Genomic DNA, 18,477 nt, shown 5'->3' with positions numbered 1-18,477 from the left:
CGAACGAACTTTTGAATGTAGTTGTACATTCCCCGCCAGTAGTAGCGTCGTCAGAGGCGCTGGTAGGTTTTGAAAAGTCCCGAGTGAGCACACTGTGGATCAGAGTGGAACGATGCGCAGATTTCAGAACGCAGGCTTCGAGGTACAACTAATAACCACTGGCGGCCATCCGAGGTGTAATTGCGCCGGTGAAGCAGGTCGTCTCGAATGGCGAAATGGCGAGCTTGACGGCGCAATGCACGAGGGGTTGGCTGCGATGACGGATCAGCAAGGCAGTCTATGATGGAGGCGATCCAGGGGTCCTTGCGCTGCTCAGAAGCGATGGTCCCAATGTCGACGGAAGAAACGTCAAGCTGGGATATTGCGCAGCAGGGATTGTCGACTGGCAAGGGAGAACGAGTGAGGGCGTCAGCATCAACGTGCTGGCGTCCGTTCCGGTACAGTACGCGGATATCGTAATCCTGTAGGCGAAGCGCCCAGCGGGCGAGATGGCCTGAGGGATCCTTCAATGACGACAGCCAGCATAGTGCATGGTGGTCCGTGACATCAAATTATAGACCATACAAATAGAGCCGGAACTTGGTAAGCGCCCAGATGATCGCCAGGCATTCTTTTTCCGTGACGGTGTAATTGGTCTTGGCTTTAGTAAGCATACGGCTTGCATATGCCACAACATATTCAGAAAACCCTTCTTTGCGCTGCGCTAGGACAGCGCCGAGGCCAACACCGCTGGCATCTGTGTGTACCTCAATAGGTGCCGTTGGGTCGTAGTGGCGCAAAATGGGAGGAGACCTCGGCAAACGACGGAGCTTAGTGAACGCCTCATCAGGGGCAACGACAGCAAACGACTCGGACGACCACGAATGGAGAGGTCCATTGCTGCCAAGGAGCTTCGTCAGGGGCGATATGATGGCGGCGAAATTGCGAATGAAGTGCCTGAAGTAGGAACACAAACCTACAAAACTGCGCAGTTCTTTGACGGACGTCGGTTTTGGAAATTCAGCTACGGCACGAAGTTTGTCTGGATCGGGGAGGATTCCTTCCTTCGAGACGACGTAACCTAGTATCGTGAGCTGCCGCGCTGCAAATCGGCACTTCTTTAGGTTCAGTTGGAGGCCAGCGTTTGCTAAGCACGTCAAAACACGCCGTAGGCGTTGAAGGTGCGTGGTGAAGTCAGAGGCAAAAACAACAACGTCGTCGAGATAACACAAGCACGTGTGCCACTTCAAACCGCGGAGAACTGTGTCCATCATGCGTTCAAAGGTTGCTGGCGCATTACAAAGTCCAAACGGCATGACGTTAAATTCGTATAAGCCGTCGAGTGTGACAAAGGCTGTCTTCAGCCTATCGACGTCAGCCATGGGTACTTGCCAATAGCCGGGGCGTAAATCTAGAGATGGAAAAGAATTCTGCTCTGTGTAGGCTATCGATGGCGTCATCGATTCGCGGCAGCGGGTATACATCTTTGCGAGTGATGTTGTTCAGGCGCCGATAATCTACACAGAACCGTACCGAGCCGTCTTTTTTTGTAACAAGGATGACAGGAGATGCCCATGGACTGTTCGAGGGTCGGATCACTTTGCGGCAAAGCATATCGTCCACTTGCTCATTAATCACATGACGTTCTGTGGCAGAGACGCGATATGGTCATTGCCACAATGGCGGTTGGGAGCCAGTGTCAATATGGTGCGTGACAGCAGACGCCCGGCCAAGGGATGGTTGCCCGGACATCAAAAGAAGAACAAAATTCTTCTAAGAGGCGCAGAAGCTGCGAACGCTGAGGTGGGGTGAGGCCATCGGCAATAGATGAATCGAACACACCTGTGGGCAGAGGGTCTGACATAGAGAGAGAACCGAGCATGTTGTAACTGGCGCAGGACGTGTCTTCGGGAACATCCGTAATTTCTACGGCGTCGATCACTTCCACATGGCCAAGACATTCGCCTTGAAGCAGCATCACAGGGTATGGGAAGGGGTTACAGACAAAAATAGCTGTGGAGCCCTGTTTGACGTTCACAGTCGCAAAAGGCAGCAGCAGACCTTTTCGAGTATAAAAGTGGCCCGAAGGAGAAAGTAGTGCGATGGCGTCAGAGGCTGCTGCACTGCATTGATACAATCACTGACGAGTTGGCAGGAACGTTTGTGTCGTGCCTGACGAGTAGTTTGTTCGCAAAAGAAGCATTATGGGCAAGCGTCATATCTGAGATCGGCGACAGTTCTAGTTCGGCCCGTGCGCAATGAATGACGGCATTGTGGCGGGCGAGAAAGTCCCACCCCAGAATAACTTCGTGGGAGCACGAGGAAATCACAATAAATTAGACAGCGTATACAACATCCTCGATGAGAACATGAGCGGTGCACACCGCAATCGGGTGAATACGCTGTGCGCCTGCTGTTCGGAGGGCGAGTCCAGCAATGGGCATCGTAACCTTTCGAAGGAAGCGACAAAGCTTTGCGTCCATAACTGATACAGCGGCTCCGGTATCCACGAGGGCATATGTGCGCACACCGTCAACTACCACGTCTATCGCATTGGTCGGGCTACGTTGAGTACTTCCGCATTTCGATGGGGTTGCAGACCTTGCCTCATGGACTGCGACGATTAGTTTTCCTCATCCCGAACTTCAGGCCGAGGCCGCATCGGTGATGGGGAGCGTCGGCATGGAGAAGTTGAGCGGTGGATGTTGGCGGACCGGCGGAATGGTGGTGACGCAGCCCGAGGTTCGTCATCGTAATAAGGGCGCGGAGAACCTGCCATAGAACTTGGCCCATATGGTGTAACGCTAGGCGACTGCACGCGACTACAGTAGCGTGCGACGTGGCCTGCGTAGCCGCACGCAAAACATATCGGTCGATTGTCTGCTGTACGCCACCGAGTCGTTGCAGCAGGTCCCATCCATGTGGAAGGACGCGTTGGACGTGGCAGCTGGTGAAGTGATTGCATAGCAGGCTGTTGTCGGGGCATAGCGAGGACTTCGGCGTACGTGAGAGGTCGCCGTTGAGGGAGTTGTTGAGGCTGGGTGACGACTTCCGCGTAGCTGAGTGGCACAGCTGTTGGGATCTGTTGGGGCCTGGCCATGACTTCGGCGTAGGTGTGAGGCGCAGCCGCAGGAACACGCTGGTGGTGCTCAGGCAAAACCTCGTGCAGTTCTTGCGCTATGACACGGCGAAGCGGAGGCGCAAAACTAGGCCTAGGCGCGTGTACCGACTGCGGCTGTACAAAATCCATCAACGAGAGTTGCCGAGCAACTTCCTCGCGGACGAACGCCTTCATTTCTGCGAGCAACGCTGCCTGGTTGGACATGGCAGCCAAACCAGCGAGGTGTTCGTCACGCGGTAGAGATTGACGGGTCAGTGACCGCTCCCTGCGGAGTTCTTCATAGCTCTGACACAGTGTGACAATTTCAGCCACAGAGCATGGACTTTTGGCCAGCAACATGTTAAAGGCGTCGTCTTCTATGCCCTTCAGGATGTTTCGGATTCGATCAGACTCCGCCATGGTCGAATCGATTTTCCTGCATAGGTCCCGGACCTCTTCTATATAGCTGGTGAATGTTTTGCCTGGCTGTTGAGCTCGTTCTCGCAAACGTTGCTCGGCACGCAGCTTGCGAACAGCAGGGCGACCAAATACATCGGCGAGGGAAGTCTTAAATTCCAACCATGTCTGGAACTCTGCTTGATGGTTGTTATACCACAGGCTGGCAACTCCAGCGAGGTGGAACAGAACATGGCTCAGTTTGGCCGCTTCGTCCCACTTGTTATGGTCGCCTACCCTGTCGTACGCCGTGAGCCATTCGTCCACGTCAGTGTCGTCCGCTCCAGTGTAGATAGGAGGGTCGCGATGACCAGGCACCCCGGGACACGCAGTGGGTGCAGGAGGAGGCGCTTGCTGGGAGGCGTCTTGGGGCATGGTAGATGGTAGGGTACGAGACCGGAGTTCCAGGATGATCGTCTAAGGGTAACCCCGCACCTCCACCAATTCTAACGGTGTTTATTAGGCAGAGCTCGGAGCAGCACAACGTCGACGGGCAGGGCAGTCGCAGCTTCCAAAAACGAGAGCCGTTGCTGAGCAGGAGCGCTCGAGCCACTACCGTTTAGAGCCAGTAGCGCTGAACCCACTAGCGTCTCTCTTTGCTACAGCTGTTACATTCTGAGAACCATTTCGTCTCATATGCATGTTGGAAACATAAGAGTGTATGCAAGACACAAGCTTAATGAGCTATATTGAATCGCTTAGTGATTATATAATGTCAAGTGCGTGAGTAATGGTGAGCAAGTTTTTACCCTTGCGAACGATGTCGATCGATATGCAAGACGATAGGGAAGAAAATTGCATGTCATGATCGCAACCCAATTCGCGTAATGTCCATCACGATTCTGACTCACCTATGTGGGTCACTCTTGTCACTCGAAAATGCGACTCGAAAAGGAGGAAATTAGCTAGCGGTATAACTCATGGGAGTGTTTCTGAAGCAGCCATGACGACACCGTTAGCGTGGCAACTTTGCTCCTATAGTGCTGACGCCAATATGGTGATCACATGAATGAATAGACGGCATTCATGACGCCTGTTACGACCTCTTCTGCAAGAATCATTTGTTTCTCAATGAATTTCCAACAGGATTAAATTGACTGGCACTGGGATTAACATGTGTGGCATTTGGATTAAAATGGCTGGCGCAAGGATTAAATGAGTTGGCACGCGCATTAATTCGTATTGCGCTGGGATTAAATGGGTGGCGTCTGGATTAAATTATTGGCACTTGGATTAAAAATGCTGGCACTCAGATTAAATTGGCTGGCACCTGGATTATTTTCAATGACGTTTGGATTAAACTGAGCGGGAAAACCTTTAGTAGCATCGAAACACTCATTTGAGGGTGCCACAGAACCAGGATTTCATCCCGCGACCTCGTGCTTGGGAGCGCAACACCATAGCCGCTAAGCCACCGCAGCAGTTCACACGACAGCAAGGTCCCTTAAGACACTGATTAATTAAACAATATTTATAAAATTTTGTCATTAATAACTTTTTTTCTGTAGAACTACCATTTCTGTTTTCAAAGGTAGCATTGTCAGGCGGCACTGCAATAAGCAATTTAGTACCACGGAAGATGTTTGGAATGCCTGTAGTTTTACTGCAAGCAGAGGGGCTCCAAAATTTACAATAGCTAGTTATACTGTTTTTTTGTTTCACGAATTGTACCTGCGTTGGTAGCTCACTGACTATAGTGTTGCACTGCTGAGCACAAGCACACAGACTCAATCCCAGCTGCGGTGGCCACATTCTGAGGGGGCGAAATGCAAAAACACTTGTATATTGCGCATTGGGTGCACGTTAAAGAAGCCCGGGTGGTTAAAATTAGTCTGCAGTCTGTGGCGTGCCTTATCAGCACTTAAAATTTTTAGTTTCACTAATGGTGAGAATTTACTGTACAAATGATTTATCCATTCCAGTGTTTGCAGGGACACAGAGCTTCCAAACTGGGAACCAATAGCTATTGATAATGTCCAAATTCAGAATTTCTCTTGAAACCATAATTTATAGCATGGTCATAGAAAATGCTTTGAGATTGCTGACTGGTTACTTCAGAGGTGTAAATTTTTATAGTAGTGCCGCTAAAGTTTTTGCATTTTATTATTGTTCACTGTTCTGTTTTATCTGTTTACTTCATGATTTATGCTACACAAAGCATAAGAATTCAATTGGGACTGGGGCTTTCATTTGCTATGAATTGAACTTTAGTATTTGCATCATTACTTTGGTGAGATTTTAGTGTATTACACAAAATAAACTTCTGTCAGTGTATTGTTATACAGGGCTTTCAAAATTAAGTTATTAGTAATTTGAATAGGAACACTATGGCTAGCTATCCATATGTGTACCAGATATAACGCTGTAAATGTTAGCCAGCGCCACTCAAGGCTATGGCAGCAAATGTGAAAAATTTTTTTGACCAATGGCATCACATAGCACGTGAACCTTTTTTAAAGCAGGCAGCTGACAAAAAAATGCTCGTATACTATTGCAAGGCATCAAACCTGCTAAAGTCGAGACCCTTACTGCACAGTAGATGAGAAGAAGGAGAACTGAGGGTCTGATTTTTGTTAGCCACAAGCATATGAAGCCAACAGACAGTAAAGCCAAAGGAAGCACAGGAAAAATTATTTGTTGTTTTTAATTTAAGCATAGAAATTAATGAAAGTGAATTAAAAACCAACTTGCAACCAGTGGGAGTGTTTGTGTACTATGTGTATCAGGGTTAGTATTTGTGAGCCACTATTTGACTACAATAACTCAGTGCTGATCATTGTGGGAGATGAGGAGATAGTAAAAGAAATACAGGGCTGGGTTAATGTAACGATTCTATTCTAATTCCTTTTTCTTTTCACACATTTTAGTAGTCAGCTGTGTAAGCGAAGTTTTGTTAGCGTTACCTTCATTATAACCAGCATCAGCCAGTCATGAAGGGTCGTTAAGATAGGAATTTTGTGAAAGGAACCATTGCATGATACTGACACTGATTTATGTTGCAACATCCTCTTTTCCGAGTCCATTCCAGTCTACATTTATTAGGTCTCCTCCTTTTCCTCCTTGTGTAGCTTGTCCAAGGCCTTGTTGTATTCTGATGCTGCTTTGGTGTTTTCCTTCATCTGCTACTCTCGTGAAGCAATGACAATTTTGAGGCAATGACATTTGCATAGCTTGCTGCTGGTTTAAATGCAAAGCTCACTTACGGGCTCCACACAGGAGTCACAGGAGCCCATTCTTTCAAAAGATTGAAGCAGTTGTGTCCACCGATGGGAGGTTCATTAACTCATGAGGTGCAACACTTTTCTGGCTGCTCTGTGTGCTCATAGTCTGGTTCAGTTACATGAGCGACACCCTAGTGCTATTTTTTTTTTTTTTTTTTTTTTTGCCTGCAGTTGAAAATTTTTGCAACTTGGGCATGCTCAGTCTATTGCTACATAGCCTTCCATTTTGCCATAGGTGCATGTCTTAGTTGTGCCGAGTCTGACTCCCATTCTTCACGCTATTTCAATTCTAAATACCATGTACCAACTAGCCCAACAGCGAACTAGGTATAAATTTCTTCACCATCAAGTCTGTGGTTTGTGCCTCCACTACTCAAACATATGGGAGTTTGTGGGCACACATCCTGCTTGTGGCCAGGTCCGTGACAATAAAAACCTATGGAGAAAGCTGCTTGCCCCAATACAACTCAAGTTGATGCTAGAACTTATGATTTGTAGAGGTCAAGGCAATGAAAATGGAATGAGTATATTGGCACCCTCAGTGTCCACACCTTCGGATAGAGATTACCCTGTTTTGTAGTTGTCATAGCCATAAATTACTCCACAATGCGCCCCTTCACCAGGCACTTGGTAAACAGTCACTGGGAGATGGGCTATAGAGGGGTTTCCATGATGTCACTTATCAGGATGTGTGCTGCGTGCAGCGGGTCACATGTCATAAGTAAAGTTTTTTTTTTTTAATAGTTGTCTGACAAGGTGCATGGCAATAGTGCATTAAAGTTTCTTTGCAAAGTATTCTGCAACCTTTCAGGAGTAGCATTAACACATGGTATCCAAGCTCGTACCTCTCCATTGCTCATGCCAATCTCTCCCACTGTTCTTTTCTGCTTATGCACCTGATCTTTGTCCAGGACCACACTTCAGATTTGTCCAATTCATTCGCTGAACAACTAGCTTGTATCTGTGGGGTTCATGCAGTGTTGATGTTGCAGTCTGCAATGTGTCAGGTGGCGCTGCATTTTGTTTTATAGATGAACAAGGCACAATAGTGTCCATCACTTTGACAGTTGTTGCCACTGGTGTTTCAGTAGCATTAGGCAGTGCATTTTAACTGACTTCTGATACACCAGATATATCTACTGTCCCTTGCAAGTGTTGAAAATACTATCCATTGCCAATGGTAGTTCAAGCATTGCCGTAAGGCTAACTTCAGATATTTAACTGTTCTCTCAGTAAAAATAAAATTGTTATAACTGCTCTGAAAGAATCTAAACTTCACTTACGATTGTCAGCGTTTGTTACCTTCGAAGTGAAAATTCAATTGTTCATAACATACTGTAGCCATGAAAGAAGTAGCACATTACTGTAGCTGACTTCTTCCCTTGGAATATACACTGTCGTTCTAATAAATTAACTTTAAGCTATGCCTCAAAGTTGTAGCTATGGCTTTGGTGAAGACACCTTGCCATTCAATTACAGTAAATGAGTTGGTACCTCAGCATAACCTTTACAGGTAACCTGAAGTTATACAGATGCAGCACTCTTGTTGCATGAAAGTGACTCAGGAACTCCTTCTTCAACCTCAATTTACCACATTAGTCATAGGTACTGACACATATGTTCATTATCATCTTGATGAACACAACAAACCATCTGAATATTCTGACCACAGGATCACTTTTCTTTACCAATCATTCTGCTCCTACCACTTGTCTAGCAAACCCTTGAAACAAAATGCCATTTGAGGAACAGTTGATTTCCTTGAATCAACTTGCAGATACTTGTTTTTCACAAGAACTACTGAACATGTAAAATATTAGTTCATAGTGGCTTTGTATGCTCTATGTATGTTTCTATAAGATGTCAAAATATGCTTTCTTGCGTAGTGGCATGTGTTTTTCTGTATTGATACCATGAACTATCATATGTTTAGAAGTGCTCCATCACTGTCATTACTACATCAGTATGTGTCACGCTAGCAAGTAGTAGTAACAAACTGCATATGAATGAGGTGTACGTATGATAAATGGTTATTCTTTTATAGTACAGCTAAAAATTTTTTATATATACACCTTTGGCCAAGGCAGAAATCAACATTTCTATTGGCAACTCCAGAATCCATTACTTGTGCTGGAAATTCCACACTGTCCAAACAAACAAAATAAGACTACGACATCCAGGTTCATGGCGGCTCTTTCGCTTGTGCAGTGTTCAAGTTTTTCATTTGTGGCATTAAGTATAGTAACAAACTGCATGTGAATAAGGTGTACGTATGATAAATGGTTATTCTTTTATAGTACAGCTAAAAATTTTTTATATATACACCTTTGGCCAAGGCAGAAATCAACATTTCTATTGGCAACTCCAGAATCCATTACTTGTGCTGGAAATTCCAAACTGTCCAAACAAACAAAATAAGACTACGACATCCAGGTTCGTGGCGGCTCTTTCCCTTATGCAGTGTTCAAGTTTTTCATTTGTGGCATTAAGTCAAGATGTTTCATCGAAGCCGAAAGGGTCCTTGTTGCTGATTACCCTAGTTTGATTGGTTTCAAAAATTTAGGCAATGAAACTGCGGAAATCGTTGCGCTGTGCTTCCAAACATCCGGCCTGTCTAGCGAGCCACATCAGTCTTTTCTAAAGACAAAAAGCCTTTCAGATGATCCGGAGGTTAAAAAAGGGAAGTGTTTGTGCTTAGTGGGCCTCAGAAAGGCGCAAGCACTTGTTCGCGGCATTACTTCGCTGCTACAGGTATGGTACTTGATTATTTTAGTCCTTCATAGGCAACTCCTCACTTTTACTCGTTCTGCATCCTACAATGTATAGGCAATAATGTCTGTCATGCTTTCAGAAGGTAAATATTGATATTGTGCACAGATAGAATGAGGCTAAAAACTGATCAGTTAGCAAGTCAGTGTGTCTTAGGATAAAAGCAAATAAGAGTTCCGTTTGTGAGTTGGGGCACCCATTCTCATTATAGGTAGCTGACCTGTGTGATAAGGTAGTCTGCATCTGATCACTGGCACTTGTTCATGCTCACAGTACACAGTGTTTGAGGTATGGCCCAGGTGTGGGAACACTGTAAGCACCCACCGCCCATAGGAATTCTAAAACGCCAGTAAAACGTGAGAATTGAATTGCAACAAATTGGGCCTAGTGTCGTTTCTTCCAATAGGTTTCCCAAATTTAGTGAGGGTTTTTCTTTGAACATTGTCACTCGCGTTAGTGTAAATGCATGACTTGGAAATGAGTCAAATCAGTTGTAATGGAATTTGACTGCATGCACAATGTCGAATAGCAAACTAGCGGTGCTGTGTGCAGGCCAAATGCTCAAATCTGGAACGGTTGCTGGTGTAAGTTGCTTCTATATATCTTGCGGGCAAATAAACTGACAACTCACCATGCTGAATGAGAATCTTCTGCTTACAATGCTAAAGCATCCTATAAAAATGATGTCGCTTCGCAGCATAACACATGTCATGATCAACTTCAGACTTTCTGAGCTATTGTACCTGCTACTGGTAACTGCAGGCAAAAGTACATTAGCGAAAATATTCATGCTGCTGAAGGCATAAGTAATATTGATGCTGGGCAGAAAACTATACTAACCAAACCGAATGAAGCTTAGGCATACATCACTATTTACTAAAGCGCCTGCCTAAGTACACTCTACGATATGAAACGGCACCAACACATTTAAAATATATAAAAGGAAAGTAATAGTCTACTCACTGGGAATAAAAAAGTCATTCCAAATGAACTGTTTCGAACAAACCACCATAGTGTCACTTTTTGCCCATTGTGTAAGTTTCTTATCCATGACGCTCTCCGTTGCGCATCGTCTGCTATATTCAGGAAATGATGACGATGAATTGCTGTCTTTACACTGCAGTGACACACCCATAATGGTGCACATCAAAATTATTTCGACATCCTTTATTTTTTTTTCACACTTGTCAGCAGCAGCATCACAATGATTTGAAACTTTTGAGGCAGCATTACAGCACACACTGTAGTGTGAGAACCTGCAGCTAAACCTAGAAAGGCTGGTTCTTGGCCACAGTCTAGGGGGCCAGCATTTAGTTTCAGTTGCGAATATTACAACCAATTTGAAAACTCTACCTTATTGTGCAAAAGAAACATCATGCCCTTTCCCATGCCTGCTTTGCCCACAAAAGCAAAATTCTTTGCATACACTACCATAGAGCAGTCATTGAAAGCTGTTGTGAGTGCAAGGGACCTCCAAGATTGGCATCTGCCATTTGAACTTCCTTTTTCCGTCGCCTTCCTTGAGTTGGCACTGCAGCTACGCTCAAAATGTAGCTTAGCAGCATGTGGCGACCATCTCAGAGGCCATATTGTATAAGCTTTCCTTGTGGTGTCATAAAAACTGCCTAACCATTTTCAGGGTTCTTTCTGCAGTTATATGCGCAACAGCACAGCATAACACTAGCACAGAGAGCAGGAAACAGAGTGAAACGTTCGCTATGCCGAGCTAAAGCGCCAAGCCTACCGACATTTCTGCCTTGTCTTATACTTAGCAGTGCGTAGAGCAGGGATCAGGAAAGAGTTTCGCGCGGCACAGCAGTTAGGCAACTATTAATAATGTAAATGTTTTGGCAAATAGCATCTTTGGTGGGACAGCTGAGATGTCTCAACTTTGTTTAATATGTGTGTTGACTGTGGACTAGGTTTAATAGTGAAAGGTAACACCTATGCAGACTTCTACATGTTGTAGAAGAAAAGCAGCCATTTACAATTACTTCTTTCAAAGGTGCAGTTGATTACGATTACCAATTGCTGTCCAACAAAATAATTCAGCAATTATAGAAAGTGGTTGGTTACCTTAACATTACTTTCCTCCCTACTTTTATTAGCAATGCACAAGCACAGTAAATAGAATGAGGTGGCCTGGCTCTTTCAATGTGTCATCTGCAGCCCTTCACACATTATCGTCACAAGAATTGTTTTTCAAAACTTCATTTGGTAATCTTCCCTTGTTCTTTTTTGAAGGCATCTGCAGAGACGCTGAAAACTTGCTCTATGAGGGTGCTGGAGAGAAGGGCTGCCTACTAACGCATGAGCACCTTGCTCTAAAGGTTGTGGTTACTTGATGCCACAATGTTCTGGTCTGGGTTCTAGAGGAAGCGCAACACTTGTAGGGGAAGGTGCTCCCGATATGGTCAGTGAAAATCTAAAAAAAAAAAAAAACATATTACATGATTTCCTGGCATCAAGGCCCGAAGTGACCATCGCTGTTGAGCTTAGAAGCACCATTTGGTGGATGTCTTCTCAGTTCCCTTCACTCATAAGCCATTTTGACTTAAACGACAAATTGTAATGGACGCCGGAAATCTTTTACGTGCCTTGAAATGGTGGCTCAATCTGTGATGTAATTTAATATAAACTGCATATGATTCAGCCTTAGAAATACTCAAGTATTACCATCACAAAAATAGGTGTATATGTGTCGAGTAATACCAAACAGGTAGAAACACGCGTTTAACAACCAAAAAAGTCTATATACTAGAGAAGTCATGTACCGCTAAGTGAAGAAGAATTGAGCAGCAGCTCCTACCGACTATGAAGGCCGCCTATAAGCACTTCCAGAAGAGAGGGAGAAAAATTTATAAGAGAAAAGCTCACAAGTCGAACTTCCAAGAGAAATGTGCTTACCTGCAAGCCTGCCATGTTCAGGTGATCAAGGCATAGCTGAAGGTTGCTGATTGTGGGTAGGAGGTAACCCATGAACATGAATTAATCACCTTAGGCTCTTTAATTCCAGCCAATTTAAGTCTTGCAAGCTGTGTTGCCGGTCAGAGCTTGTTTCATCAAAAATGTAACCATGCCTCATAATCAGAAAGTGGTTTTGGCATGTAAAACCTCATAATTTTTTGTAAAATGTAACTGATTACGTGTAAATGGTTACTGAAAAAAAGTAATTGGATTACAGTGAACTTACAGGGAGGATTACAGTGAGGAAACAAAGTAATTTTTAAATTACAGAGTTATGAAAAGCTTAATTGATTACAAGGAATTACTTACTTGTAATTTGTTATATACAAGTTTGCACCGGTGTATGCACCCCCCCCCCCTTTCTCTCCAAAGGAAAAAAAGAGAAAATAACATATAATGAAATAACAAGGGTGGGAATCCTGTGCCAGTTGTGCCATTTCGATACTTCAGCAAATTGGTCTGCTAAATTACGACGAAAGTGGGAAAATAGCCGAAATTGCACCATGCTGCGCCAGAACATCTTTGGCCGCTGTGGCTGCATGGTGCAGGGTGTTTAGTTATTCTTTTGGGGGGAGGGGAGTGTAAAAGTAATTTTCATATTCTGGCCACCAGTGGGCACGAACAGCCACACCTAATTAAGCCCCCTTAATAAACCTGAAGGTAGCGGCATTCTTTTATCTAGCCGCTCGAGCGTGACAGGCAGTGCCCAAGCCTCTGCACACAGCCTGTCACGCCATTTGTTTTCTTGCGTTTTGGTTTTAACTCGTGCTGGTGCCATGGCAGTTGCTCATGACCGCAGTGCACAGTCTCATGATCCTGATTACTGCTGCTCACCCGCCGTGGTTGCTCAGTGGCTATGGTGTTGGGCTGCTGAGCACGAGGTCGCGGGATCGAATCCCGGCCACGGCGGCCGCATTTCGATGGGGGCGAAATGCGAAAACACCCGTGTGCTTAGATTTAGGCGCACGTTAAAGAACCCCAGGTGGTCAAAATTACCGGAGTCCTCCACTACGGCGTGCCTCATAATCAGAAAGTGGTTTTGGCACGTAAAACCCCAAATATTATTATTATTATGATTACTGCTGCACAGCACGATCACCACGATCAAAAAGAAAAAGAAAAGGAAGAGGAGCGAGCGAAGGTGCATGCCATGAAGGGCCTCTGAAGAGGAGAGCCCATGAGAGGAGGAATGTCGCTTCCTTAAGCTTATTTAGGGGGCTTACATCCAATTGCTCAATGTGAACTCCAGATATCTAGGTGCTTCTAGTGAGCGGCAAAGTGAAGTCAGTCACCTGTGGAATCTTGGTTTGAGCTAGTCGGTGCTGTCACGTTACCTAGAAATGCTTTTGAATCAACCATTATGATGTCCACTAACCCTAGTTTCTACACAAGAAAACTTATGCACTCACTTGGCCAGCACCTAATACAAAAATAGTATGAAAAATGCCTCTGTCTGCTCTTCGACACTTTCTTAGTGCTGCAGAATGTGAGGTTTTGCTACTGTTACTGTACTTAATTATAATAATGCCTTGATTTAAAATTTGCATGCTCCAGACTGCTACAATATGACTTTGGGGATTCCCACCGCTGTTCAGAATCTGGTTGGAAACCTAATAGTGTACTACTGTGTTCTTTTACAGCCGAAGGAGGCCTGGTGTTGCCCTTAGTGGAGCTTGCAGCTAGGGAGGTTGCTGCACACATTCCTTTTGAAGTGGTTGAGCATGTGTACCCACCAGTCCCAGAACAGCTACAACTGCGCATTGCTTTTTGGAGTTTCCCTGAGAACGAAGAAGACATCAGGTAATGGGAATAAAAACTTGCTTGCGAAACTATGTGTGTTAATTTTTAAAGGCACTGAAATTGGCAGCACCCAGCTTTATGAAGCACATGAAGCAACTCATTGCAGAAAATACTCACTTCTTTATTTTTTATTTTTTATTGTGATAAAGACTTGCCCTTAAGGCATAATTCTTGGTGTGTATATGTGTATTATATGTGTGCTGTGAGGCCTGTGTTGTGTATGAATTGAAGCAGTGTTTTGTGGTATCTGTTGTCATGTATCCAGCGGGGTCATAGCTGGTTGTCACACTGTAGTGGAGGCCGGCTTGCAGTAGGAGACGCGAGCGGTCAGATTTTAAACCAGTACATGTCCATATTAGGTGGTATGCATCTGCTTCCATCACAGGAATGGAGCAGTATGGACATGTAGCACCCAGCACTTTATCTATTGTGCCAGAAACAATATCTTAAGAACATCTTTACCCACTTGTAGCTGTGTGCTCAAGACATTCAAATAAAATATGGTAGCAAGTTCTGTATCACAACCTGCTTCAAAGGCTGTGCGCCCATTAATGGGATGATAGTGTCAAGTATTAGTATAAGCTTTCATAACAATGGAAAGTGTGTTCAAAAAACATTAATTTTAGTAGTGTTTTTGTGCTGAAGTATTTTTCTACTAGTGACAACAAATCCACCTTTACTACAGCTCCTACTGTGATTTGTACTCATGTGACAGCCTAGTGGTGCTTGAGTGCTAGGTGCTTGAGAGTATGTGAAATAAAGGTGTGGTTTAAACTAATTATGCAGAATTCCCCCTAGTTCTGAGCAGCTTAGTCTGGTGGTCTAAAATTTGAATTTTTTTCCATAATTTGCTGAGATGCACTCATCAGCTGTCTGTCTTTTACAGGCAACCTGATTATTGAGCAAATGTGCACTACCTTTTATCCTTGTTTGTCAATGTCCAGATGTTGTGGATATTGGGAGAAATGCTAAACATTCTTACGTGTTTCTTTTGTCTGGAATGAACTTAGTGGATTGCACGAAATATTTAAAAGTAACTGCATCATTTGTACTGCTTTCCTCTGCATGTGGCTAAGCTGCATTTTTTCTTTTGCCCATTTGTCAGATTCAGGTTACGTGCATTGGTATGACTGACAGAGGTTTTCTTTTCTTTTCAAGACTTTACTCTTGCCTTGCCAATGGAAGTCCAGAAGAGTTTCAAAGAGGAGAGCACCTCTTTAAGGCTAAGGCAACGAAAGACCTTCTTCAGATTGGTGCGTGCATTTTTATGTGTGTGTGTGTGTGTGTGGGCGGGAAGAGGTTCTTCCTTTTTAAAATCTATTACTAAGAATGTGACAAACTTTGTTGCAGTGGCCAGGACACACTTGCCTGTAACATCCTGGTGCTGTTTGTGAACATCATGATTTGATCTAATTGCTCTGTGCTACAGGGGCTCAGTGACTGTAACAATCTAATGCCTTCTTTTCTTTTCAACACTTTACTCTTGCCTTGCCAATGGAAGTCCAGAAGAGTTTCAAAGAGGAGAGCACCACTTTAAGGCTAAGGCAACGAAAAGCTCTTTAATGGGAGCTGAATGCAAAAGTGCTTGTGTACCTCGATTTAGGTGCTTGTTAAAGCATGCTAGGCATTAAATATTGCGTGGTGCCTACATTTAGCATTCAACAATTGAGAAATAACATTTTGTGCTGACTTAAATGCTGCGTGAAAAACTGCAGGCTGTCAATGTCTCAATAAGTTTCTGTAACACAAAGTTGATAGTTCGATCCCTCGCCAACAGGAGTGCTCTTTAATGGGAGCTGAATGTAAAAGTGCTTGTGTACCTCGATTGAGGTGCTTGTTAAAGCATGCTAGGCATTAAATATTGCGTGCTGCCTACATTTAGCATTCAACAATTGAGAAATAACATTTTGTGGTGACTTAAATGCTGCGTGAAAAACTGCAGGCTGTGAGTGTCTCGATAAGTTTATTTCTACCCTTTCAATAAACAGGTTTCCACTTGAGTGCTACGGTGCATCCTCCTCAGAGCTTGCCTGTGTCCAAGGGGTCGTACAATGTGGCTGTGACGTTTGACCGTTGTCGCATCACATCATGCAACTGCACTTGCAACAGTGTAGCCTCTTGGTGCTCCCACGTGGTGGCCGTCTGCTTGCACAGGATTCACCAGGTTAACGCAGCATTTTGCCTCTTTGTTATCCTCGTGCAACAGTGTGTATTCGTGGGAGTGTTAATACTGTATAGCCATTGTTATATAGTGGCTGAACAATGAAGAAGATATCTCTAGCAGCTCAATTTTAACAAATGCAAGGTGTAAGCAGCAGTCATTGCATGCTTTGTAAGGAAAATGCCTTCAGTTAGTACATTCAAGGCACCTCATCCAGAAATGTAGAGAATCAGACACAGGCAATGCAAATAGGTGCTTAAGGCGGGTCTAGGTGAACTATGATGAAGGCTGTTTGTGTTGTCCTAACCCTCTACATGCTCTGGACATGTCTTGCTCTTGCTTTTTTGTGCAAAATTGTGCAAGCTGGAGTCATCAGGGGAGACCCAGTGTACATGTTAAAGGAATAGTTGTGAGGCATCAGTGAAAGCAATAGGTGTTTCCTGTTGAAAGTTCTTATTGGAAATAAACCCGAGTTCAGTGTTGCATTTTTATTACAAGCTTGAAATGGGGATGGAGTGGTACACTGTGGATTTCGCATTCTAATTTCCTACCTGCCTAGTAAAGTGGTATTCCTCCTGTCTGCAATGGACTCCATTACCTCCATTGTAAAAATACAGATTTTATCAGGCAATATTAAATCTAAACTGCTGAGCAATAAAATTTCAAATAGTCAACACAGAAAAGGTTAAAGCAGTGACATGGGAGGTGTGTAGACTTTTACAGCTGACTTGGTATAGTACTGTTAATAATGTGAATGGGGCATTGTCATAATGATGCGTGATGCCACAGAAAATCGACACCAGATTCTGGTTTTGCGTAACTGTTACATAGTTTAAGTGCAAGTTTCAAATGAATTGTCGTTCCTATTAAGCACCATATTCTTCATAATCATAAACGTTTATGCAGTGCTTGTACAGTATTTCTCATAATGCAGTAGAGCCTTATTAATATGTACCATTAGGGAATGCAGAAAACGTGCATGCTAAAACAATCCTATACAGTATGCATTGGCATCGATGACCATCAGCTCAATAAATTGATGCAATGTAATGCTTTCTGAAACTATGGTATAAGTGGATTTTCATTAAAAAGGTTCTCCCAGATAACCCTGTAGACACTCATCTCGGCACTAATTCATTTTACCATATTTACTCAAATCTAGGCCGGCTCCGATTCTAAGCCGACCCCTGAATGTCCGAAGCCAGGAAATAAAAAAAAAACTTTCCTCGAATGTGGGCTGAACAAACAAAATGAGGACAGCGTTCACAAAATGATAGCAGCATTGATTTAATATGAAGATGCCGAGCTCGCTCTACGTTATGCCGAGCTCACTCTACGTTGTCACCACCGTTAGCCTCATCCCTATAGCCCAGACAACAGATACGCTTGCGTCCGCACGCCCATGCATGCGCAGACAGTGCGGCATCACATGCGTCGAAACGCAACGCGATGTTAGTGAACAGCTCCTCTCTGTTATTGCATGCTTATCTTCCTTATCGCTGTCATCTCCTCGTTGCCGCACACGCAAAAGCATCTTCCGTTGCCCCTTCCAACGACGGACGTTTTTCTCATCGATGCCGCCTGGCTTACTATGCCTTTGTGGCTAGCGCAACTTGTGAAAACGGCACTAAAGTGTGCGATTACGATAACGGCACGCCACACGCCGATACCATAGAACCAGCTCCGATACGACACAAGTCAAAGCGACGACATCGCTCGTGTACTTCAGTTGGCTACTGGTCCGGCTAGTAGCGGCTGTGATACTGACCTTTATAGATGCCGCTAGCTATGGACCATATATATCATTTTCAATTACAAACTGGCACGTTCTTTAAAATCTTTGAATCTAAGCCGACCCTAGAGTTTTGTATGTGATTATTTGGAAAAGACTATCGGCCTAGATTCGAATAAATGCGGTATTTGACTAGATTATAGCAGAACTGTTCAGATTTGATTTTTATTCACTTAGAGACAAGTCTGTGAGCTCTGCGAAGAAAAATCTGTGCCTCAAGTTTACATTGTTA

General features: G+C 44.2%; 1 protein-coding gene across 3 annotated transcripts in view; it reads left to right on the top strand.

Annotated features, from left to right (window-relative positions):
* The window catches only part of Dora (zinc finger SWIM domain-containing dorado), a 219,791-nt gene that overhangs the window by 9,975 nt on the left and 191,339 nt on the right, over positions 1-18,477 (top strand). For all 3 annotated transcript variants that reach the window (XR_012827326.1, XM_075688469.1, XM_075688478.1), the window contains exons 2-4: positions 14,133-14,292; positions 15,451-15,545; positions 16,281-16,456. Coding sequence is in view for 2 of the 3 variants with exons in the window: in XM_075688469.1 (XP_075544584.1) it covers positions 14,133-14,292; positions 15,451-15,545; positions 16,281-16,456 (431 nt within the window). In the remaining variant the exon portion in view is untranslated. The remainder of the gene's footprint in view (positions 1-14,132; positions 14,293-15,450; positions 15,546-16,280; positions 16,457-18,477) is intronic.

Source organism: Dermacentor variabilis, chromosome 1, assembly GCF_050947875.1.
Source record: "Dermacentor variabilis isolate Ectoservices chromosome 1, ASM5094787v1, whole genome shotgun sequence".
NCBI lineage: Eukaryota > Metazoa > Arthropoda > Arachnida > Ixodida > Ixodidae > Dermacentor > Dermacentor variabilis.
This window is presented reverse-complemented; position numbering and strand designations above follow the sequence as displayed.